This window comes from Pocillopora verrucosa, chromosome 3 (genome assembly GCF_036669915.1).
Source record: "Pocillopora verrucosa isolate sample1 chromosome 3, ASM3666991v2, whole genome shotgun sequence".
Classification (NCBI taxonomy): Eukaryota; Metazoa; Cnidaria; class Anthozoa; order Scleractinia; family Pocilloporidae; genus Pocillopora; species Pocillopora verrucosa.
The window spans coordinates 4,404,620-4,429,526 of NC_089314.1; the positions used below are offsets into that span (position 1 = coordinate 4,404,620).

At 38.2% G+C, this 24,907-nt stretch overlaps 2 protein-coding genes across 6 annotated transcripts in view; both read left to right on the forward strand.

The window, feature by feature from the left end:
* Positions 1-5,706: 5,706 nt before the first annotated feature.
* The window catches only part of LOC131796511 (uncharacterized), a 56,562-nt gene continuing 37,361 nt past the window's right edge, over positions 5,707-24,907 (forward strand). For 3 of the 5 annotated variants that reach the window (XM_066162970.1, XM_066162973.1, XM_066162969.1), the window contains exons 1-2: positions 5,707-6,567; positions 19,206-19,790. In XM_066162970.1, the coding sequence (XP_066019067.1) occupies positions 5,907-6,567; positions 19,206-19,790 (1,246 nt within the window). In that variant the 5' untranslated portion in view covers positions 5,707-5,906. Of the gene's footprint in view, positions 6,568-19,205; positions 19,791-20,393; positions 20,940-24,907 lie in introns of those variants that run through there. The other 2 variants (XM_066162972.1, XM_066162971.1) reach the window with 2 other exon arrangements.
* On the forward strand, positions 14,364-16,003 carry LOC131796562 (lactosylceramide 1,3-N-acetyl-beta-D-glucosaminyltransferase B-like). The gene has a single exon (XM_059114161.2). It carries the CDS (start codon positions 14,378-14,380, stop codon positions 15,347-15,349), a length of 972 nt encoding a protein of 323 aa, XP_058970144.2. The 5' UTR covers positions 14,364-14,377; the 3' UTR covers positions 15,350-16,003.

Consider the following 24,907-nt stretch of genomic DNA (forward strand, 5'->3'; position numbering starts at 1 on the left):
TTCGGAACGGGTTGCTCCACGAATTCTATAGCTTGGAAGCGTTGAAAACTTTGAAAAATTGGAATACCTCAGATGTTGAAAAAATCACGGATCTTGATGAGCAGAACTTGGATGTTGACAGAAACAACAACAAGCAAAGCACCACATTGGATAAAGAGAAGGATATTCAACGAAACAACTTGAACTGTGAATTTCTCAGCTATTTCTAACACAATTTCTTGTGTTAAATATCGTGATTGTAATCAATACTTGTAAACAACTTGATATTGCTAGCTTTATCACTGCTATTGTTGTATTATCATTCTATTTACCGATGTCACGCAAATTTCGTTAACCGGCACACCAGGACATATTTTCGTTAACCGGTACACCAGGATATAGAATGTTGGTTTGCACTGCGCATGGAGTTGCACGTGCTTGGTAGAGGACATGTTAAATTCTCTTGATAACTGTGATATACTAGAAAAAGTTATCAATTTGACTAAAGTACATGAACATAATGATGTTCTAGTGTCAATAAAAGTATAGGAATTCAGATCTTGTTATGCAAAGTATGTATATTATAATTGTAGTCGAGTTGTATGTGAATGTCATTGCTACAAACGTGATCGTGAACCAAGCAGAGTACCAGTTAGCATGTTGAAACGTCTCTCTCAGAAAAGCAGAAAATTACAGAGTTGTGTATGAAGCCGATTGAGGAAAAACCTACCCAAATGATCGAAAGTTCATCGTCTTATTAAGAATGTTGCAACACGAAGGAGAAGTATACACAAAACAAGTGTCAGGCTTGTACAAGAAATGAGAAGGAAACCAATTTTTAGAACAAGAAAAGTCAATTCTGCAATGAGATATGTTAACAAGTCAAATACAGCTAAACATGGAAAGAAAAATATTTCAAATACTTAAGGTTGTTTTCGTGTAATTTCCCATATAATGAGGACAAGAGTCTAACTCATAGAGGCAATTGTACAAAGTACAAGCTTTGTAATGATGTAGAGGAAAACCCTGGTCCTGTTATGCACCATGTTAACCCCAGTAAAACAATAGTAGCACCATATAGTCAAGGGGATGTTATTGTATTTGGGCAAAATGCAGGACAACAATGTGTTGCAATGAGTTTGTGTGCTTTAATATACCACAATATGAAAGGAATAAGTAACCCTGGTCACTTGAAACAGATAATGCATATTGGCAATCAACTATACAGCAGTTTGTCAAAACTATCAAGACAATCATTTTCACTGCTAACAGAATTACCAACAATGCTTATAGTATTGCAGGAAAATTACCAGCTAGAATACAGTGCGAGTTACACTGATAATGTCCATGGTGAGACTGCTATTATGGGATATCAATACTGCATAGGCCTGAAAATAGCTTTTGAGTCACTGATATCAGAACAATACAGATCGCTTATTTTTACAGTTGGTTGTATTGCTGTCAGTATTGTTTATTGTGCTGACAATCGCCATTTTAAAGTGTTAAAAGTATGGTAAAAGTCATCCTGAAGGGACATGCATACTATTAGATAGATCATTTGCAGACAACTTAGTGCAATACTTTCAAAGTTTATGATGTGTATAAACTGAAAGGTTTACATACTACAAAATATGACATGACCGCGAGCAACAGTGTAAAAGATGTATTAAATACACCATCAGATCAACAGAATTGTTTCAGAAACCACCACTGCTTTGCAAAAGCTCTTTATTCTATGTTACTCAATCATTTCACCTTGTGGTTACTGGAACTCAAATACTTTAGATGCAATTATTCAAAATGGATCTCGGCTTAACAATACAATGCAAAGTGAACATCACTTAGCATCTATTTATATTCCTAACAGTGTTACATTTTTGGCATGAAAATAAATGAAGATGTTTATAAACTAAGTCACAGAAAATTAACTTAATTAGCTGAAAGCAGGATATCTGTAACGGCCTTGGTTTTAAGGAACAATGGGAAAACAGAATTTTTAATGTGGATTTCAAGTTACTGTCTAGCTTGTATTTATCATACTACAGTAAGATTGCTTTCACTTCTAACATATGAAGATGGTAATTCACCTGCAATGAAACACATAAAACACATCAGTGGTGTAAAAAAACTTGTAGAAGGAATTCATATTATTCAAAATAAACAGCAATGTCAGACTACAGAGTATGATATACAATTTATTTGCTGTTCTTGTGAAATTAGTGAAAATGAAAGGAAAAATATGGTGAGAAAACACAGAAAAAAACATCTGTATGACAGCAAGAGATTCAAAAGAGGTATTCAACAATGGATCCAACAAAAAAGAAAGAATTATCTCGCAAACGCAGACAAAATTACCGATCTTTAGATGGTATAGAGAAAAAAATTATTTCACAAACATAAAGAAACATATTAATCCATGGATGCGACAAAGAAGAAAGAATTATTTCAGAAACGCACAGAAGAATACGAATCAATGGATAAAGAAGCTAAAAGAGATCTATTAAATAAAAGAAAAGAAAAATCAAAGACAAAGCCACATCTCTTGAATCATGTATTAAACACTTTAAGAGGAAAATAAGAGAAGGCCCTTATTACATATGTACTGTCTGTAATCGAATACTTTATAAAAACTCAGTAATGAGGTGCATAAACAACAAGTACCCCTACCAAACATTTTTCAGTGTTCAACAATCATTTGATGGTAAAGAATAAATATGCAAGACATGTCATTCAAAAGTCATACAAGGAGAATTACAGGCTGTTGTGAATATGTATGTTGATGAAACACCCACACAACTGACTTCGCTAGAAAAACTAGAACTAGTACTAATTGATTCACAATTTTCGATCCTCTAAAGCTCCTTAGTTTTTGTTTCTACTTTTTTTTTATTGCTTTTTTTTTATGTAAAGTTCCTAAAATTGGAACTTTACGTACTTTTTATAGCGACAAAACATAGCTTAAAGGCTGAGCAAAGAACAAAACGTGACACATTTAGTTTGCTAGTTTGTATCTTTTCTCACATGGCTTCATGTTAAACAAACAGATACCGGCTTGTGATCACTGCAGGTTTAAAGATTCCAGAATGCCTACAGAATGAGCGTTATTTCGTATACTGGTATACTGATATGATCAATTTCAGTACGACCTCATAAATCGCTATTCACCGGATAAGCACTATCAACACCAATTGAGTTATCCACTTCAGTGTGGTTTATCCAATGCATAGTGCTATCTATCCCCTCGAATGAAGGGGCCTGATTGACAAAAATTCTTAAGTGTTCCGTAGAAAATCGCCTAAGAAAGCTTAAGGCAACACCTTTAAAGCGTCTCGTTCGTCTAAATAAGAAACCTACGGTAGGACGACCCATTGCTGCCTCTCACTCGTACATTACTTGGCCTATAAGTATTTTTGTTTATGAACTTCTTACGATAAACTTACACATGCCTTCTATGTTTGAAGATTCTACTGAGTTAATCGAATTCGTTGAAAACACGGGTTTGACTTCAGTTCAATTGTTCTCATGTCATCGCCGACCTTAATTCCTTTTCACCCGATGTGGATATAAAGAAAGTTTTTGCAGCCCCTGATCTCCTCCTTCGTAAGGCCCCTGTGCTCGTTATTCCATTACTGGTTCAGGTCGCTAGACTTGTGGCTGAAAATGATTATTCATCTTCGAAATTTGTTTCAGGTATATTTCATCAGAAGTATGGTATGTTTGGTATTGCCATGCATGGGTAAAGGGGGTAACTTTCTAAAGCAACTGTGGTGCTGCGTCGGTGGGAGTGTGTAACAGGGTAATTTAGTCTTATCAAATGTGTTGATAACGTAAATTAGCCATCGTAAAGAGTTAATAAGCTGACGTTTCGAGCGTTAGTCCGTCTACATTTCCAAGGGTACACCGTCTGTTTGCTGTTACGGTAGCGACGAGGAAAAGAATACATCATATCAACTGTTCGATATCCAGGACTGACAATTCTTCGAAAGTAGAATTAGTGTGTAAGAAACCTATTTAGGCACTAGATAAAAAATTACAGTCTCAAACCGCCTAAGAAAATGAGCCACAGTAAAAGGTCCAATTCAACTTACAGGACAACAATGAGTTCTTTCTCTACGAAACATCTTTCTCGAAAAGGAAAAAGAGTTAAGAGATTAAAATGATTTTTTCGAAAATATATCAGCGAGCTATGAATAGGAGGTCAGAAGTGTCAAGAAAGAATTAAAACTGGAAAACAATATCAAACAAGAGCGAAGTCTTTTCTGTCAACCTGCATGCTGCTTCATTCGTTCTTATGCCATCCTATGCCTCATTTTGAATCTTTGACGGCTCAGGGCCTGTGCGACAATCCAAGCGTAACGATGTAAACACAGTCCTTCAAGATCGCAAAGAGGAGACAGTAGTTCAAGTACAAGCGCTTTCGCGTTATCATCCATCCTGAACCACCTAATAACTTCATCCCGTCCTCTGTAGCGGTTAGCACACTCAAGTCAAGTGTAGCAAGTTTCTTAAGAAGTCCTATTCGGGGCCTTCACTTCATACTTTCATACTCGCCTTTGGAAGCCCAATACTTGCAGACTTTTGGCCAGTCTTTTTGTTACCTTCTGGGTTTTTAATTTTTTTAAGCATTCTCCCTAAAACTCTGAATCAAAACGTTGCGACTTTTTCTTCACCTTTCCGCCATTTTGTTTTGTTGTGCTTTGGCCGACTTCAATCAATTAAATTTCAACATTTTGCACTGTTTCGGATTAATTCAAATGTTCTCGGCCGATGACCATGCTGATATTTGTCCAAGGACAGGTATATTATTTTAAAATTTCAATCTAATAATTTAACTGTCAACTGCTTAACTGTCGAACAGGGAGCCTTAGGCCTCTTTATCCAGATAAAAGTGAAGAGATTGACAGTTTACCTTTAGGCCTCTACATTCTCCTTTCCAGCACCATAGGAAATGTATTGAGAACAGAATGGAGAATACTTGTACTAATATTAGGTTGTAAAGGGTCAAATAACTTAAAATTTGCTGTCTGTTGTAACGCGAAAATATCAAACAAGAGCGAAGCCTCTCTGTCAATTTGCATGCTGCTTCATTCGTTCTTATGCTATCCTATGCCTCATTTTGAATCCTTAAGCTTGAGGCATGTGCTGCAATCCCAGCGTAACGACGTAAACACAGTCTTTCAGGATAGCAAAGAGGAAATAGTTGAAATGCAAGCGCTTACGCGTTATCATCCATCCTGAACCACCTAAAAAATTTGATCTTGTCGTCAAACAGATCAGACCTGCCCTTCTGTAGTGTTCAGCACAAATTTCTTAAGAAGTCCTATTAAGGGCCTTCAGTTCATACCTTCATACTCGCTTTTGGAAGCCGAATACTTTCAGACTTTTAGTCGATTTTTTTTTTGCTTTGGTTATTTTTGGGTGTTTTTGTTTTAAGCATTTTCCTTCAAACTCTGAATCAAAACGTTGCGACTTTCTCTTCACCTTTCCGGCATTTTGTTTCGTTGTGCTTTTGCCGACTTCAATCAATTAAATTTCAACATTTTGCACTGTTCGGGATTAATTTACGTCATCTCGGCCAATGAACATCCTAATATATTTGCAAGGAGAGGCATATTTTGTTAAAATGTCAATCTAGGTGTCGCTTTTATTTAACTGTCGACTACTTAACCGTCAAACAGGGAGCCTTAGACCTCTTTGTTCAGATGAAAGTGAAGAGATTAACGGTTTAACCTTCAGGCTTCTACATTCTCCTTTTCAGCACCTTAGGAAATGTATGGAGAACAGTATGAAGAAAACACATACTAATATTAGGTTGTAAAGGGTTAGATGACGTAAACTTTACTGTATGTTCCTACGTAACGCCAGCAAGCCGCCGCACATGTCGACTTTATGGGCATTGACAATTTTCTCGGGTTTGCCGGTAAACGATGATCAGAATACATGGAAAAAGAGTTTTGGCGGTTTTAGCCTTTTTGATGGCAATCTATGTATTTTTCCAACTAGGACTTATACGGAGTACCCGTTCCTCCTTCTCTGACATTGTTCGTGAACAACTGGATGTCGAAAACGACGTGCGGCAGACGCCATTACGAGAACTGAAAGTGAATCACACGACAACTCCTACTTCGCAAATCAATTACAAATCATTTCTTACAACCAGGAGATCTTGTATGCAACATTACGATCTTCTTATCATTATCTCATCCGCTCCAAGTAATTTCGGAAGAAGGAATAACATTCGTAAGACATGGGCATTCGAAAGATCCGCAAAACCAAGATGGACGTCCGTTTTTCTGGTCGCTCAAACACGGGATGAAACAGTTTCAAACGTGTTGCTTGACGAAGATGAAGCTCTTAAGGACCTTGTACGAGCTAGCTATTATGACCACTACTGGAATCAAACCCGAAAGATACAAATGGGCTTCGAATGGGCAATAACGTATTGCAATTTCTCGTTTCTTTTGAAATTGGATGACGACGTTTTCGTGCACGTTCCAAGAGTTCTCTCCTTCTTAAGCGTACCCACCACGCCGAAGAAGATGTTTTACGCTGGTAATCACTACACAAATCCTGTTCCTTTAAGGGAAGGTAAGTGGAAGGTAACTTACGAGGAATATAACGAGACAAGATATCCAGACTTTTGCCCCGGTTTTGGATACATTTTGTCTCACGATGTTGTACGTGCATTTGTCGACACTTTCTCTTCCTTGCCGTTCTTTAGACTGGACGATGTTTATGTTGGCATGCTGGCGAGTAAGAACGGAATAAATATTACAAACAATGTGGGTTTTGAACTATTGCATCCACCCCAGTATGTATGTGTTCCAACAAATGATACTTTAGTCAGGCATGATGTAGGGGAAGAGTGCCAAATGAAAATGTTTAACTTAGCCATTTTCCCTTGGTAGTTCAATGGCGTGGTTAGTACATACGTATATTTAGATGTATTCTTGAGTGAGTGATGTTTCCCTGTTAAATATCCGTTGTTCGTTTGAGCTTTCTTGTTTTGAAAGTGCATTGCTCGAAGAACCAGGACATTGGATAATTACCAGTAATCAAGCTGAGTGTCAAAGAATGTTGTATATCTGCCACTATCAGCAGTAGATATCGAGAAACGACCATCGCAGTTTATTATTTTATGGGGAATGTTATAGAATATCATTTATTTTTCCTTAAAAGTGCACAAAAGTGACATGTTGAGAGGCTTGTTGGATGACTTAATAAAGTTTGTATTACAATGTTTTGAATGTGCTTTGCTCGAAGCGTCAAAATCAGTGAATGTGATGTAAGATTTAGCTCTTACCGACCTGAGAGCAATCAAGACTTTATATCCTTTGATCCAGAGACATACAGGGTTAAGAAGCAAGAGACATGGAAACATTTATTTCAGAAATGTAGTTGATATGATGAACTTTTCTATCGGGTTTTTAACCAATGTTAAAACATTGACTCATACATGTAACCAAATATTACTCTATGACGGAACTATTCCGTTTCAGTGTAAAATAGAAACTTTCACGCTGCCACAGAGGTCAAATAATCTCTAGGCTTTTAATTTTACTTTTGCCAGTTGAAACAGAGTTCTAATCATTATGCTCTGTAATGCTGCCTAAAAACCTGGCTTTGATGTAAAAAGATGTTGGTTAGAGTGTTTATGTTGTTTCATATCAATTCAATTCAATTTTATGATACTGTTATATTTACAGCTTGACATCTACTGCTCGTAGATAGCAACAACTAGTCGAGGCGAGCAGTAGTTTCACACATATTAAGAAAAACTTTACAGTAACAAATCACAGAAAAGAGATAAATATTCACTTGATAGTTATGCTCAGTAATGCTTATTGAAAACCTGGATATAATATAAAAAGATGCTGGTTAGAGTAATTTAGAGTAATTAGCATGATTTCTCCGGCTATTGACAGGTTGCTGTTCTGTGGACACAATCGACGCGGAACCGAGAGAAGCAAGCTCAGGATATTTGAAATTGATTTATTGATTATATGATATCAAACTCCAGGTAAAAGCATTTATTCTTTTCATCCAAAATTTTTCTGCCCAAATATTACTTTGGGATACAAAACAAAACCATATAGCACAACGTACGGCACAAGCTATCAGCGGTCTTCTCTTTTGTGCGGACCTTTGTGAGAACAGTATAACATCGAACTGGATCTAAATTTAAGCGATTATTTCTTCACTTCAGAAGCCTAAAACCTTCATTTCTCCCTCAGCTTCCTGACATGGAGAGTTTATATTCTGATTTTGGAAAAAATTCAGCTCTACAGCGATGTTTAATGGGTGATTCACCGCGAAATGTGGCCAATTCCGGCATTTGTTTTGATACCACGAATCACGATGGATGCCGCCTACTTTTCGAAGGCAATTTGGTTATTAGAAAAATTCTGAAGTGAGCCATGAAGCCGGGCTGCAAAGCGGGTAAGCTGTATTTATGACGAAATCTGCTCCAGTGGTTCGATTTTGGTGTAGGCGAAAAAATCGCGAATGCTCGTACATGTGCTGATTCAAACGGTCATAACTTTTGAAAAATCGAAAACGTACAGGGGTTTTTGCATATTTTTGCCTATAAAGGTCTAAACTTAACGGCTGTGTAGGATAGAATCGTCAACCAGGTCCCAAATCCCAAAACTTAGCGTCTAAATCAAGGTTATTTACGGCCATCGGCCGATGGCGATTTCTAGTGGTCAGAATATGCTAAAATTCGCCTTTTCAAATTTGTTGAGAGGGCAAATTCTAACTTTCTTGGCAAACTAGAAAGGTTTTTAAGCAATCTGATATAAATTCTGTGGCTTAACTATGCGAATCAAATATTTTACAACGTTACAAAATATGCCTATTTTTCAATTTTCGAGACGTTGCGACGGTCCCTACGGACTGGGAAATAATTATGGCCCGTAATGCAGTCAGAAAAATATTTCGAATCAAACCAAATCTAATTTAGGTCTTTCCTAGGTAAAGTCTTTCTGTTAACAGAGTTTCAGGCAAAATTATTTTTGACGCAAAATTGACCGGGTGGAAATAAGAGAGACAGCCTCTTAAAACGTGAGCAGATACGAAAATCCTCAAGGGAAAAACAAAATAGACATTCGAGGTTTTAAAGATTGATTCACGCTCAGTTAGATTGTAAGCTTACGTACGGAAATAAAAATCAAACACAGCTAACACTCATATAGTATATAAAGTTCAGTGTTCGAAAACAAAACAGAACAAAACAGAAATGATGAAAAATATAACCAAACTGGCATAACTGTTAAAATTAATTCTAATCATGACGGTGTCTGAGCGAATATGATCATGCTGAAGTCCATCGCGGCTCGCTCATCATGGCGATCTCCGGTCATCACAGCAAGCCTCAGAAACTATATCGGCCGCCCTTCGAGTGAAAAAATAAGAGCTTGCTCTGATATCCTTTCCGATGCGTTGAGTGGAAAGTCACATCTGTCATTGCAGCCGAGTTTTGCGACGCTGTCATCCCGAGCGATCTTCATGTTCCGGTGAATTCGGCTGTCGTTCATTCAAAAAACACTCGCCCTGAACAGTTTGTTTTCTACCTTTTCATATGAAAAAACTCGCGTGTTTTTATGAGCCATAATTCGGCTGAAGTTCACTGAACATTTCACTTCAAGATTCTGTATTAGAGCCTTAAAAAATTCAGGCAAAAGTGTTAAATTCGACCTACCGAACTATTTTAGTTTGTAAACTATCGCAGAAGGTGAACTTTGATGGTTTTTTAACTTTGATGGTTTGACACTTTTGACAGCTTTAGTCTTGTACAGCCAATCAGATTATTTGAACCATTCTAACAGGGATTCTGATTGGCTTATTGTAGCGTGCTTTATGAGAGTATAGAGCATGCTGACGACACTGTTGTTCGCTTTGGAAATAAAGTTTGTTTTGAAAATTGAAAGTAATGCTCGGGGAATTTAATGGATTCTTTATTATAAAACAAATAGAGAAGCCTTGGCTGTGCTCTGTTCTGTTATAAAGCACTTAGGAAGCGGCTAGAGCACTCAAGAAGTGGGGAGAAACACTCGACTACGTCTCGTGTTTCTCCCTACACTTCTTTCGTGCTCTAGCCGCTTCCTGCGTGCTTTATAACAGAACAGAGCACAGCCAAGGCTTCTCTATTTGTTAAGTAGGGGATGAGATATGAACATTGAAGGCACTATTGCCCAATGCAAATCTCTTCTTTTACAAGGAAAGCAAGTCAATGCTGAGAAGGTGGATAGTCTTATTGAGGCAGCGAGCACGTTTTCAGAAAAAATATTCTCGGATTGCGCCTTCATCGAGCTTCCAAAGCAGTACAAGCGGAAATTAAACGAAAGGAAAACAAGCAGTGAGTAAATATGGAACAGACGGAAGCTTTCATTCCATCTAAACAGTCGATCCCTAAAATCATCTGTCAGTAAATTCTCAGCACACAAAATCCATTAGATCTGCAATCGTGAAGGAAGAGTGTCTTTCTCTTGCTCTCCTTGAAGTAAAGACAGGCCAAGTCGGTCTAAACAGCGACAACAGAGGTTATGCCGGCAGAAAACACTCAGTACTCTTGCCACAGAACCGATTTAAAGAGCCTAAACAGCAGGAAAAAAAAGGCATTCCAGAAGCGAGGTAGTTCTACGTCACCGAAACTATTCCGTCTAAATAACCTACGGGTCAAGAAAAACCTCGAGCTTTGGCTAAAAACGCCAAATGCAAAGGTTTCGACCCTGGAAAATAGACAACCGTCGTGTTTCTCTCCGTAAGCGTCAGTCCATGGTTTTGGAAATGGGTCTTAGATTTAGACCTCCGCTAAGGCATCCGCCTGCGGCCCAGTTTAATATACAAATCAGAGACAGTCGAATCCAAATGCTCACACGATTAAATTCCTTCCCGTCGATAACAAGCTTAGGCCGGCGCTTCTGTCAACAGATTGGGTGTAAATCGAGACACAGCCATCTGCACGATGAACTTTACTATTCCTGGGTCATTTTGAGGGACTGGTATGTTTGTCATGACAGTAGAATAAAGCGCCAACGATAGCTTATGTAAAAGTTCTGTCAGTTAATCGTCTTTTTAAAAAATAGCAAGATTCCTGCGTGGTTGCGATCATTAAATGACTCCGGCTCAACACTCCCCACTTCTTGAGTGCTCTAGCCGCTTCCTAAGTGCTTTAAAACAGAACAGAGCAGAGTCAAGACTTCTCTCTTTGTTTTATAATAAAGAATCCGCTAAATTTACCAAGCAAAATCCCAAGCACTACTTTCAATTTATAAAACAAACTTTATTTCCAAACTGAACGACAGTGTCGTAAGCATGCTCTATACCCTCACAAAGCACGCTACAATAAGCCAATCAGAATCCCTGTCAGAATGGTTCGAATAATCTCATTGGTTGTACAAGACAAAAGCTGTCAAAAATGTCAAACCATCAAAGTGAAAAACCATGAAAGTTCCCATCTGCAGTAGTTGTCTGTCTGAAGTCTTTTAGTCTCTAATACAGAATCTGAAAGTGAAATGTACATTGAAACTCGGCCGAATTGTGGCTCATAAAAACACGCAAGGTTTTCACATGACAAGTAGAAAACAAACAGTTCAAGGCGAGTGTTTTATGAATGAACAACAGTCGAATTCACCGGAACATAAAGATCGCTCGGGATGACAGCGCCGTGACACTCGGCTGCAGTGACTGATGTGGCCTTGCACTCAACGCATGGGAAAGGATATCAGAGCAAGCTTTTACTTTTCACTCGAAGAGCGGCTGATGTAGTACCTGAGGCTTTCTTTATTGCGATGACCGAAGATCGCTAGATGAGCTAACCGCAGTGGACCTCAGCGTGATCGCAGTCGCTCTGACACCGGCATGATTAGTATGAATTTTAACAGTTATGCTAGTTTGGTTATATTTTTCATAATTCCTGTTTTGTTTTTGATCACGAAACTTTACTTACTATACGAGTGCTAGCTGTGTTTGATTTTTATTACCTTACATAAGTTTACCATCTAACTAAGTGTGAAAACCTCTAAAACTCGGACTGTCCATTTCGTTTTCTCCTTGAGGATTTTCGTTTCTACTCACGTTATAATAAAGTAAATTACGGCGCTTAGCCTTTTTAAAAACCTTTGTCTGGTTCTTCTGTTGCTACTTGCCGGCTCACTTGTTCTGAAATTTCACTTTCAATTAACGAAAAAAAGCCAGAGAGAAGTCCCGGAAAAGGTCAAACATAGTAAAATTTGGCAGATGGCGTGACAGCTTTAGCTCAGCTCTATCCTCCATACTCTCATAGAGCATGCTCTTTCAACCAATGACAGCACGCGTTGTATCCGAACTTTATTCTAATTCTCTTTAGAGCGAGATGGGTTTGTGATTAACTTATAATTTAATCAGAGTGAGATAATCAGCGGAGATAAGAAAAACAGACTGCACAAAAATCCAATCAGATTGCAGGCTCGTGACAGTACCCTCTAAGAAAAAAATAAATTTCGTTATCAGTGTCATCGACTCGCAATACTTAGTTTGCCTTGTGTAAGTTTAGACCTTTTGTTAAACACTGCCCAGCCGCTAAATTGATAGAATCTCGCCGCATTTTTACTTCAGTTTACGATAGTTTATAATAAATCGCTGATAAACGTCCACTTTGGTTTTCCCTGTTTTATTTTGCCTTAAAGACGACCCATGAAGATGTCACACTCGCTTAGCCTTTGTTTTCGTTTCGTTTCGTCTCGTTTAAAAAACTTAGCAGTCGCTATGAATGCTACAGTAAAATATCGCCACTTCATTCCACCTTCGGTTATGAATACAATTTGAACTTCGTCTTGCTTTAGAACTTTGTGTTGAGGAATAGCGTTGAGTATTGTTAGTGCGCCAGAATTCTTTCCTAACCACACGCCATGATGATCCGTACTACCGCAACACACCATAAACATCACCCAAGAGCATGACAGGCATCGAGTCTTCCTGTTTTGGAAATTTTTAAACCAAAATAAAAAAGAGGAAAAATGAATGAGAAGGGGGAGGCTCGTCATTTGGAAATTAAACTCACTAATCGAAATTCCGCCTCTAAGAGATTAAGGAAACATATTCAGTATTCTTTCTGAAAGAACGAACGCGTAAAGTGACTCTATGTAACAGGAAGAGAGATTTCACTTGGACCAGTTGAGGAATGAGTTCAATGGCGCGCGTAAAGATTATGACGTTTTGTTAGAATTAGAGGAGGAAAAGAATACATCGTATCAACTATTATGTCCAGGACTATCAATTCTTCGAATGTAGAATTAGAGTGTAAGAAACCTATTTAGGCATTAGATAAAAAATACAGTCTCACACCGTCTCAGAAAATGAGCCACAGTAAAAGGTCCAATTCAACTGACAGGACAACATTCAGTTCTTTCTCTACGAAACATCTTTCTCGAAAAGGAAAAAGATTCGAGAGATTAAAAAGATTTCCTCCAGAATATATCAGCGAGCTATAAAGAGGAGGTCAGAAGTGTCAAGAAAAAATTAAAAGTGGACGAAAATATCATACAAGAGCGAAATCTTTTCTGTCAACCTGCGTGCTGCATTCTTATGCCATCCTATGCCTCATTTTGAATCTTTGACGGCTCAGGGCCTGTGCTACAATCCAAGCGTAACGATGTAAACACAGTTCTTCAAGATCGCAAAGAGGAGACAGTAGTTGAAGTGCAAGCGCTTTCGTGTTATCATCCATCCTGAACCACCTAAAATTTCATCCCGTCGTCAAACAGATCAGACCTGCTCCTCTGTAGCGGTTAGCACACTCCAGTCGAGTGCAGCGAGTTTCTTGAGAAGTCCTATTCAGGGCCTTCAGTTCATACTTTCGTATTCGCCTAATACTTGCAGACTTTTGCCCAGTCTTTTTGTCACTTACTAGGTTTTTCATTTTTTTTTTAAGCTTTCTCCCTCAAACTGTGAATCAAAACGTTGCTACTCTCTCTTCACCTTCCGCCATTTTGTTGTGCTTTTGCCGACATCAATCAATTAAATTTCCACATTTTGCACTGTTTGGGATTAATTCAAATGTTCTCGGCCGATAAGCATCCTGATATTTTTGCAAGGACAGGTATATTATTTTAAAATTTCAATCTAAGTGCCGCTTTTATTTAAATGTCTACTGCTTAACTGTCAAACAGGGAGCCTTGGGCCTCTTTGTCCATATAAAAGTGAAGAGATTGACAGTTTACCTTAAGGCCTCCACATTCTCCTTGTCAGCACCTTAGGAAATGTATGGAGAACAGTTTGGAGAATACTTGTACTAATATTAGGTTGTAAAGGGTCAAATGACTTAAAATTTGCTGTCTGTTGTTACGCGACGCCAGCGGGAAACTGTACACGTCGACTTGATTTGCATACGCACTTTTATCGGATGTGCCGAAATACAATGATCAGAAAAAGAGTTTTGACGGTTTTAGCTTTTGTGATAGCAATTTGCGTATCTTTCCAGCTAAGACTTATTTGGAGTACTCTTTCCTCCTTTTCTGAAATTGTTCGTGCAGAACTAGATGTCGAAAACCATGTGAAGCGGATACAATTACGAGAACTGAAAATGAATCAAACGACAACTTCTACTACGCAAATTAATCACAAATCATTTCTTATAACCAGGAGATCTTGTATGCAACATTACGATCTTCTTATGATTATCGCATCCGCACCAGGTAATTCTGAAAGGAGGAAAAACATTCGTAAGACATGGGCATTCGAAAGATCCGCAAAACCAAGATGGACGTCAGTTTTTCTGGTCGCTCAAACACGGGATGAAACAGTTTCAAACGGGTTGCTTGACGAAGATGAAGCTCATAAAGACCTTGTACGAGCTAGCTATTATGACCACTACTGGAATCAAACCCGAAAGATACAAATGGGCTTCGAATGGGCAGTAACGTATTGCGATTTCTCGTTTCTTTTGAAGTTGGATAATGACGTTTTCGTGCACGTTCCAAGAGTTCTCTCCTTCTTAAGCGCACCCACCACGCCAAAGAAGATGTTTTACGCTGGCAATCATTACAGAAATCCTGTTCCTTTTCGGGGAGGAAAGTGGAAGGTAACTTACGAGGAATACAACAAGACAAGATATCCAGATTTTTGCCCCGGTTTTGGATACATTTTATCTCTCGACGTTGTGCGTGCATTTGTCGACACTTTCTCTTCCTTGCCGTTCTTTAGACTGGACGATGTTTATGTTGGCATGCTGGCGAGTAAGAACGGAATAAATATCACCAACAATGTGGGTTTTGAAGTATTGCATCCACCCCAATATGTATGTGTTCCAACAAAAGATACTTTAGTCAGGCATGATGTAGAGGAAGAGTGCCAAATGAAAATGTTTAACTTAGCCATTTTCTCTCGGTAGCTCGATGGCGTGGTTAGTACATGCGTATATGTAGATAAATTATTCAGTGAGTGATGTTTCCCTGTTCAATATATATCCGTTGTACATTTGAGTGCAGCCATTTAAAGCTATTTCTGTTTCGAATGGGTGTTGCTCGAAGAGTCAGAACCAGGGCATTGGATGCTACAACATTTACCGACAATTAGGCTGAGTGTCAGAGCAAGCTGTATATCTGTCACTATTAGCAGTAGATATCGAGATACGCCTATCGCAGTTTATTATTTTATGGTGAATGTTATTGAATTTTATTGCTTCCTCGTTCTGTAAAGATTTATTGCTACTTTAAATATATTTATTTTTCCTTAAAAATGCACAAAAAGTGACTGTGGAGAAGCTCGTTGGGTAAATTAGTACAGTTTGTATTACAATGTTTTGAAATACTCGGATAATGTTATTATAATGCTATTTACAGCTATTTTCGTTTTCAATGTGCTTTGCTCGAAGAGTCAGAATCAGTGAATGTAAGACAATCAAGACTTTCTATTCTTTGATCCAGAGACATATAGGGTTAAGAAGCGAGAGACATGGAACAATTTATTTCAGGAATGTACTTGATATAATGAACTTTTCCATCGGGTTTTCAAGCGATATTAAAACATTGACTCATACATGTAACCAAAGGTTACTCAACGGAGCTATTCCGTTTCAGTGTAGAACAGAAACTTTCACTCTTCAAAAGAGGTCAAATAATCTCTAAGCCTTTAATTTTACTTTTGCCAGTTGAAACAGAGTTCTAATCATTATGCTCTGTAATGCTGACTAAAAACCTGGTTTTGATGTAAAAAGATGTTGGTTGGAGTATTTATATTGTCAGTTTAGAGTTCATAAACTCATATCAATTCAATTCAATTTTACTATTTTTTTTACTATTTACAGCTTAACATCTACTGCTCGCAGATAGCAACAGCTAGTCGAGGCGAGCAGTAGTTTCACGCATACCAATAAAAATTTTACAGTAACAAATTAAAGAAAAGAAATATACACTCAATAGTTATGCTCAGTAATGCTGATTAATAACCTGGATATGGTATAAAAAGATTTTGGTTAGATTATTCCTGTTGTGTTTTATTGCCAGCTTAGAATTCATGAACCCATATCCTGCGTGAGTTTCTAGCGGTCAATTCATTTTAAAACCTGCTTATGTCATTAAAACGTTGAATGGACTCGTGCCTGCACTCCAAAATAGAAAACGACTCAGTGTCTTCACTTTAAGGAAGAAATGCCTCACTCGTACATGTACATTATGTGCCATGAGGCAGCATGACGTCGATGCTCCACATCAGTCTAAAACAAAGATTCGATGTTGTTATTCAAAAAGCAGAGTAGAAATGCTGCCTTCTCCACAGACAAGTTTAGGACCTCCATAATGCCTTGTAGGGGATGAGATGTGAACATTGAAGGCACTATTGCCCAATGGAAATCTTTTCTTTTACAAGAAGAGGAAGTCATTCCTGAAAAGTACATGGTTTTGGGAATGAGTCTTAGATTTAGACCTCCGCTAAAGCATCCGCCTGCGGCCCAATTTGATATACAAATCAGAGATAGTCGAATCCAAATGATCACACGATCAAATTCCTTCCCGTCGATAACAAGCTTAGGCCGGCGCTTCTTTCAGCAGACTGAGTGTAAATTGAGACACACAGCCATCTGCACGATGAACTTTACTTTTCCTAGGTCATTTTGAGGCACTGGTATGTTTGTCTTGACGGGACAATGCATGGGTAAAGGGGGTAACTTTCTAAAGCAACTGTGGTGCTGCGTCGGTGGGAGTGTGTAACAGGGTAATTTAGTCTTATCAAATGTGTTGATAACGTAAATTAGCCATCGTAAAGAGTTAAAAAGCTGACGTTTCGAGCGTTAGTCCGTCTACATTTCCAAGGGTACACCGTCTGTTCGCTGTTACGGTAGCGACGAGGAAAAGAATTCATCATATCAACTGTTCGATATCCAGGACTGACAATTCTTCGAAAGTAGAATTAGCGTGTAAGAAACCTATTTAGGCACTAGATAAAAAATTACAGTCTCAAACCGCCTAAGAAAATGAGCCACAGTAAAAGGTCCAATTCAACTTACAGGACAACAATGAGTTCTTTCTCTACGAAACATCTTTCTCGAAAAGGAAAAAGAGTTAAGAGATTAAAATGATTTTTTCGAAAATATATCAGCGAGCTATGAATAGGAGGTCAGAAGTGTCAAGAAAGAATTAAAACTGGAAAACAATATCAAACAAGAGCGAAGTCTTTTCTGTCAACCTGCATGCTGCTTCATTCGTTCTTATGCCATCCTATGCCTCATTTTGAATCTTTGACGGCTCAGGGCCTGTGCGACAATCCAAGCGTAACGATGTAAACACAGTCCTTCAAGATCGCAAAGAGGAGACAGTAGTTCAAGTACAAGCGCTTTCGCGTTATCATCCATCCTGAACCACCTAATAACTTCATCCCGTCCTCTGTAGCGGTTAGCACACTCAAGTCAAGTGCAGCAAGTTTCTTAAGAAGTCCTATTCGGGGCCTTCACTTCATACTTTCATACTCGCCTTTGGAAGCCCAATACTTGCAGACTTTTGGCCAGTCTTTTTGTTACCTTCTGGGTTTTTTATTTTTTTAAGCATTCTCCCTAAAACTCTGAATCAAAACGTTGCAACTTTTTCTTCACCTTTCCGCCATTTTGTTTTGTTGTGCTTTGGCCGACTTCAATCAATTAAATTTCAACATTTTGCACTGTTTCGGATTAATTCAAATGTTCTCGGCCGATGACCATGCTGATATTTTTCCAAGGACAGGTATATTATTTTAAAATTTCAATCTAAGTGTCGCTTTTATTTAACTGTCAACCGTTTAACTGTCGAACAGGGAGCCTTAGGCCTCTTTATCCAGATAAAAGTGAAGAGATTGACAGTTTACCTTTAGGCCTCTACATTCTCCTTTCCAGCACCATAGGAAATGTATTGAGAACAGAATGGAGAATACTTGTACTAATATTAGGTTGTAAAGGGTCAAATGACTTAAAATTTGCTGTCTGTTGTTACGCGAAAATATCAAACAAGAGCGAAGCCTTTCTGTCAATCTGCATGCTGCTTCATTCGTTCTTATGCCATCCTATGCCTCATTTCGAATCTTTAAGCTTGAGGCCTGTGCTGCAATCCCAGCGTAACGATGTAAACACAGTCTTTCAGGATCGCAAAGAGGAAATAGTTGAAATGCAAGCGCTTACGCGTTATCATCCATCCTGAACCACCTAAAAAATTTGATTTTGTCGTCAAACAGATCAGACCTGCCCCTCTGTAGTGTTCAGCACAAATTTCTAAAGAAGTCCTATTAAGGGCCTTCAGTTCATACCTTCATACTCGCTTTTGGAAGCCCAATACTTTCAGACTTTTAGTCGATTTTTTTTTTTTGCTTTGGTTATTTTTGGGTGTTTTTGTTTTAAGCATTTTCCTTCAAACTCTGAATCAAAACGTTGCGACTTTCTCTTCACCTTTCCGCCATTTTATTTCGTTGTGCTTTTGCCGACTTCAATCAATTAAATTTCAACATTTTGCACTGTTCGGGATTAAATTACGTCATCTCGGCCAATGAGCATCCTAATATATTTGCAAGAACAGGCATATTTTGTTAAAATGTCAATCTAGGTGTCGCTTTTATTTAAATGGTCAGATGACTTAATCTTTACTGTCTGTTCCTACGTAACGCGTCGACTTTATGTACAATGTAGCAATTTGTCAGGGTTTGCCGGTAAACGATGATCAGAATACATGGAAAAAGAGTTTTGGCGGTTTTAGCCTTTTTGATGGCAATTTATGTATTTTTCCAACTAGGACTTATACGGAGTACCCGTTCCTCCTTCTCTGACATTGTTCGTGAACAACCAGATGTCGAAAACCACGTGCGGCAGACGCCATTACGAGAACTGAAAATGAATTACACGACAACTCCTACTTCGCAAATCAATTACAAATCATTTCTTATAACCAGGAGATCTTGTATGCAACATTACGATCTTCTTATCATTATCTCATCCGCTCCAGGTAATTTCGGAAGAAGGAATAACATTCGTAAGACATGGGCATTCGAAAGATCCGCAAAACCAAGATGGACGTCCGTTTTTCTGGTCGCTCAAACACGGGATGAAACAGTTTCAAACGTGTTGCTTGACGAAGATGAAGCTCTTAAGGACCTTGTACGAGCTAGCTATTATGACCACTACTGGAATCAAACCCGAAAGATACAAATGGGCTTCGAATGGGCAGTAACGTATTGCGATTTCTCGTTTCTTTTGAAATTGGATGACGACGTTTTCGTGCACGTTCCAAGAGTTCTCTCCTTCTTAAGCGCACCCACCACGCCGAAGAAGATGTTTTACGCTGGCAATCACTACACAAATCCTGTTCCTTTAAGGGAAGGTAAGTGGAAGGTAACTTACGAGGAATATAACGAGACAAGATATCCAGATTTTTGCCCCGGTTTTGGATACATTTTGTCTCACGATGTTGTACGTGCATTTGTCGACACTTTCTCTTCCTTGCCGTTCTTTAGACTGGACGATGTTTATGTTGGCATGCTGGCGAGTAAGAACGGAATAAATATTACAAACAATGTGGGTTTTGAACTACTGCATCCACCCCAGTATGTATGTGTTCCAACAAATGATACTTTAGTCAGGCATGATGTAGGAGAAGAGTGCCAAATGAAAATGTTTAACTTAGCCATTTTCCCTCGGTAGTTCAATGGCGTGGTTAGTACATACGTATATTTAGATGTATTCTTGAGTGAGTGATGTTTCCCTGTTAAATATCCGTTGTTCATTTGAGCTTTCTTGTTTTGAACGCGCATTGCTCGAAGAGTCAGAACCAGGACATTGGATATTTACTAGTAATCAAGCTGAGTGTCAAAGCAAGTTGTATATCTGCCACTATCAGCAGTAGATATCGAGAAACGACTATCGCAGTTTATTATTTTTATTTTTTTATAAATGTTATAGAATATCATTTATTTTTCCTTAAAAGTGCACAAAAGTGACATGTGGAGAGGCTTGGTGGATGACTTAGTAAAGTTTGTATTACAATGTTTTGAATGTGCTTTGCTCGAAGCGTCAGAATCAGTAAATGTGATGTAATATTTAGCTATTATCTACCTGAGAGCAATCAAGACTTTAAATTCTTTGATCCAGAGCCATACAGGGTTAAGAAGCAAGAGACATGGAAAAATTTACTTCAGAAATGTAGTTGATATGATGAACTTTTCTATCGGGTTTTTAACCAATCTTAAAACATTGACTCATACATGTAACCAAAGATTACTCAACAGAACTATTCCGTTTCAGTGTAAAATAGAAACTTTCACGCTACCACAGAGGTCAAATAATCTCTAGGCTTTTAATTTTACTTTTGCCAGTTGAAACAGAGTTCTAATCATTATGCTCTGTAATGCTGCCTAAAAACCTGGCCTCTAAAACAAAGATTCGATATTTTTATTCAAAAAGCAGAGCAAAGATGCTGCCTTCTTTACATACAAGTTTAAGACCTCCATAATGGCATTTATAATAAAGTTCAAGAAGTGGGAAGAAACACTCGACTACGTCTCGTGTTTCTCCCTACACCTCTTTCGTGCTCTAGCCGCTTACTGCGTGCTTTATAACAGAACAGAGCACAGTCAAGGCTTCTCTATTTGTTAAGTAGGGGTTGAGATATGAACATTGAAGGCGCCATTGCCCAATGCAAATCTCTTCTTTTACAAGGAAAGCAAGTCACTGCTGAGAAGGGGAATAGTCTTGTTGCTGCAGCAAGCACGTTTGCAGAAAAAATATTCTCAGATTGCGCCTTCATCGAGCTTCCAAAGCAGTACAAGCGGAAATTACACGAAAGGAAAACAAGCAGTTAGTAAATACGGAACAGACTGAAACCTTTATTCCATCTAAACAGTCGATTCGTAAAATCATTTGTCAGTAAATTCACAGCCCACAAAATCCATTAGATCTGCAATCGTGATAGAAGAGTGTCTTTCTCTTGCTCTTCTTGAAGTACGAATAGGCCAAGTCGGTCTAAACAGCGACAACAGAGGCTATGCCGGCAGAAAACACTCCATCCAAATAACCTAAGGGTAGAGAAAGAGCTCGAGCTTTGGCTAAAAACGCCAAATGCAAAGGTTTCGATCCTGGAAAATAGAGAACCGTCGCGTTTCTCTCCTAAAAAAGCTCCGTAAGCATCAGTCCATGGTTTTGGGAACGGATCTTAGATTTAGTCCTCCGCTAAAGTATCCGCCTACGGCCAAGTTTAATATACAAATCATAGACAGTCGAATCCAAATGATCACACAATTAAATTCCTTCCCGTCGATAACAAGCTTAGGTCGGCGCTTCAGTCAATAGATTGGGTGTAAATCGAGACACACAGCCATCTGCACTATGAACTTTTTTATTCCTGGGTCATTTTCAGGCGCTGGTGTGTTTCTCGTGACAGTAGAACAAAGCGCCGACGACAGCTCATGTCAAAGTTCTGTCAGTTTATCGTCTTTTTCAAATATAACAAGATTCCTACGTGATTGCGATCATTAAATGACTCCAGCTCAAATTTACTTTATTCGTTTAAATAAGACACCTACGGTAGGACGACCCGTTGCTGTCTCTCACTCGTATATTACTTGGCCTATAAGTATTTTTGTTGATGAACTTCTTACGATAAAAATACACATGCCTTCTGTGCTTGGAAATTCTACTGAGTTAATCCAATTTATTAAAAACACGGGTTTGACTTCAGTTCAATTTCTCTCATGTTACCGCGGATTTATTTCCTTTTATCCCGGTGTGGATATAAAGAAAGCTTTGGTAGCCCCTGATATCCTCCTTCGTAAGAACCATGTGTTCGTTATTCCATTACAGAATCAGATCGCTAGACTTGTGGCTGTAAATGATTATTCGTCTTCGAAATTTATTTCAGGTATATATCATCAGAAGTATGGTATGCCTGGTATTGCCATAGGTAAAGGGGGTAACTTTCTAAAGCAACTGTGGTTCTACGTCGATGGGAGAGTGTAACAGGGTAATTTAGTCTTATCAACTGAGTTGATAACGTAAATTGGCCACCATAAAGAGTTCAAAAGCTGACGTTTCGAGCGTTAGTCCTTCGTCTACATTGCCATGGATACACCGTCTGTTTGCTGTCACAGTAGCGAAATGAAAAGTATATATCATAGTACAAGCATTAATTCCCCTGTTATCATATGGCAAGATAGTCTTAAGGTGAATCCGAGCGTTCTGAATCGGTCGGGACTATGCCATACGGACCGTTTTCACAGAAACGTTCATTAACCGTGTATTTTTATTTTAGATTACCGGCAAATTCAAAATTAGCAGCTAAAAGTGCTAAAAGGAAACCCATAGATATTCAAATTCTTTTTAAAAAAGCTAATAAACAAGTAACAAAACGACTGACTACAGCTATAGAAGACGAACAAGAATGAGATCATTTCCCCAGCATATTTTATCATCATATGTTTTGAAAACGGATGTTACTAAAAGCGGGGATAAGGAATGGGAAATGGAGAATGAGGAATGGAGAATAAGGAATGGAGAATGAAGAATGAAAAATGAGGAATGGAGAATCAGGAATAGAGAATGGGGAATGGTGAATGGAGAATGGAGAATGGAGAATGGAGAATAGAGAATGGAGAATGGAGAATGAAAAATGAGGAATAGAGAATGAAGAATGAAGAATGAGGACTGGAGAATCAGGACTGGAGAATAAGGAATGGAGAATAAAAAATGGAGAATCAGGAATAGAGAATGGGGAATGGTAAACGGAGAATGGAAGTGGAGAATGGAGAATGGAGAATGGAGAATGGGGAATGGAGAATGGAGAATTGAGAATGGAGAATGGAGAATGGAGAATTGAGAATTGAGAATTGAGAATGGAAAATTGAGAATTGAGAATGGAGAATGAAGAATGAAGAATAAGGAATGGAGAATCAGGAATAGAGAATGGGGAATGGTGAATTAAGAATTGAGAATTGAGAATGGAGAATGGAGAATGGAGAATGGAGAATGGAGAATAGAGAATGGAGAATTGAGAATGGAGAATGGAGAATGGAGAATTGAGAATTGAGAATTGAGAATGGAAAATTGAGAATTGAGAATGGAGAATGAAGAATGAAAAATAAGGAATGGAGAATCAGGAATAGAGAATGGGGAATGGGGAATGGTGAATTAAGAATTGAGAATTGAGAATGGAGAATGGAGAATGGAGAATGGAGAATGGAGAATGGAGAATGGAGAATAGAGAATGGAGAATTGAGAATGGAGAATGGAGAATGGGGAATGAAGAATCAGGAATAGAGAATGGGGAATAGTAAATGAAGAATGGAGAATGGGGAATGAGTAATGAATGAGGAATGGAGAATGAGGAATGGAGAATGGAGAATGGAGAATTGAGAATTGAGAATTGAGAATTGGGAATTGAGAATGGAGAATTGAGAATGGAAAATGGAGAATGGAGAATGGAGAATGGAGAATGGAGAATGGAGAATGGAGAATGGAGAATTGAGAATGGAGAATGGAGAATTGAGAATTGAGAATGGAGAATGGAGAATGGAGAATTGAGAATGGAGAATGGAGAATGGAGAATGAAGAATTGAGAATTAAGAATGGAGAATTGAGAATGGAGAATGGAGAATGGAGAATGTAGAATTGAGAATGGAGAATGGAGAATGGGAATGGAGAATTGAGAATGGAGAATGGAGAATTAAGAATTGAGAACGGAGAATGGAGAATTGAGAATGGAGAATTGAGAATTGAGAATGGAAAATGGAGAATGGAGAATGGAGAATGGAGAATTGAGAATTGAGAATGGAGAATGCAGAATGGAGAATTGAGAATTGAGAATGGAGAATTGAGAATGGAGAATTGAGAATTGAGAATGGGGAATCGAGAATTGAGAAATGAGAATTGAAGAATGAGAATGGAGAATGGAGAATGGAGAATGGAGAATTGAGAATGATAATTGAGAATAGAGAATGGAGAATGGAGAATGAGGAATGGAGGATGGAGAGTGGAAAATGAGGATTGGAGAATGAGGAATGGAGAATGGAGAATTGAGAATGGAGAATGGAGAATGGAGAATTGAGAATTGAGAATTGAGAATTGAGAATTGTGAATGGAAAATTGAGAATTGAGAATTGAAAATTGAGAATTGAGAAATGAGAATAGAGAATGGGGAATAGTAAATGAAGAATGGAGAATGAAGAATGGGGAATGACTAATGGAAAATGAGGAATGGAGAATGGAGAATTGAGAATGGAGAATGGAGAATTGAGAATTGAGAATGGTGAATGGAGAATTGAGAATTGAAAATTGAGAATTGAGAATTGAGAATTGAAAATGGAGAATGAAGAATTCAGAATGGAGAATGGAGAATTGAGAATTGGGAATTGAGAATTGAGAATAGAGAATTGAGAATTGAGAATGGAAAATTGAGAATTGAGAATGGAAAATAGAGAATGGAGAATTGACAATTGAGAATTGAGAATT

Excerpts from the sequence above, each read along its gene's own strand:
- LOC131796562 (XM_059114161.2), top strand. The coding sequence starts at position 14,378 with ATGATCAGAAAAAGAGTTTTGACGGTTTTAGCTTTTGTGATAGCAATT.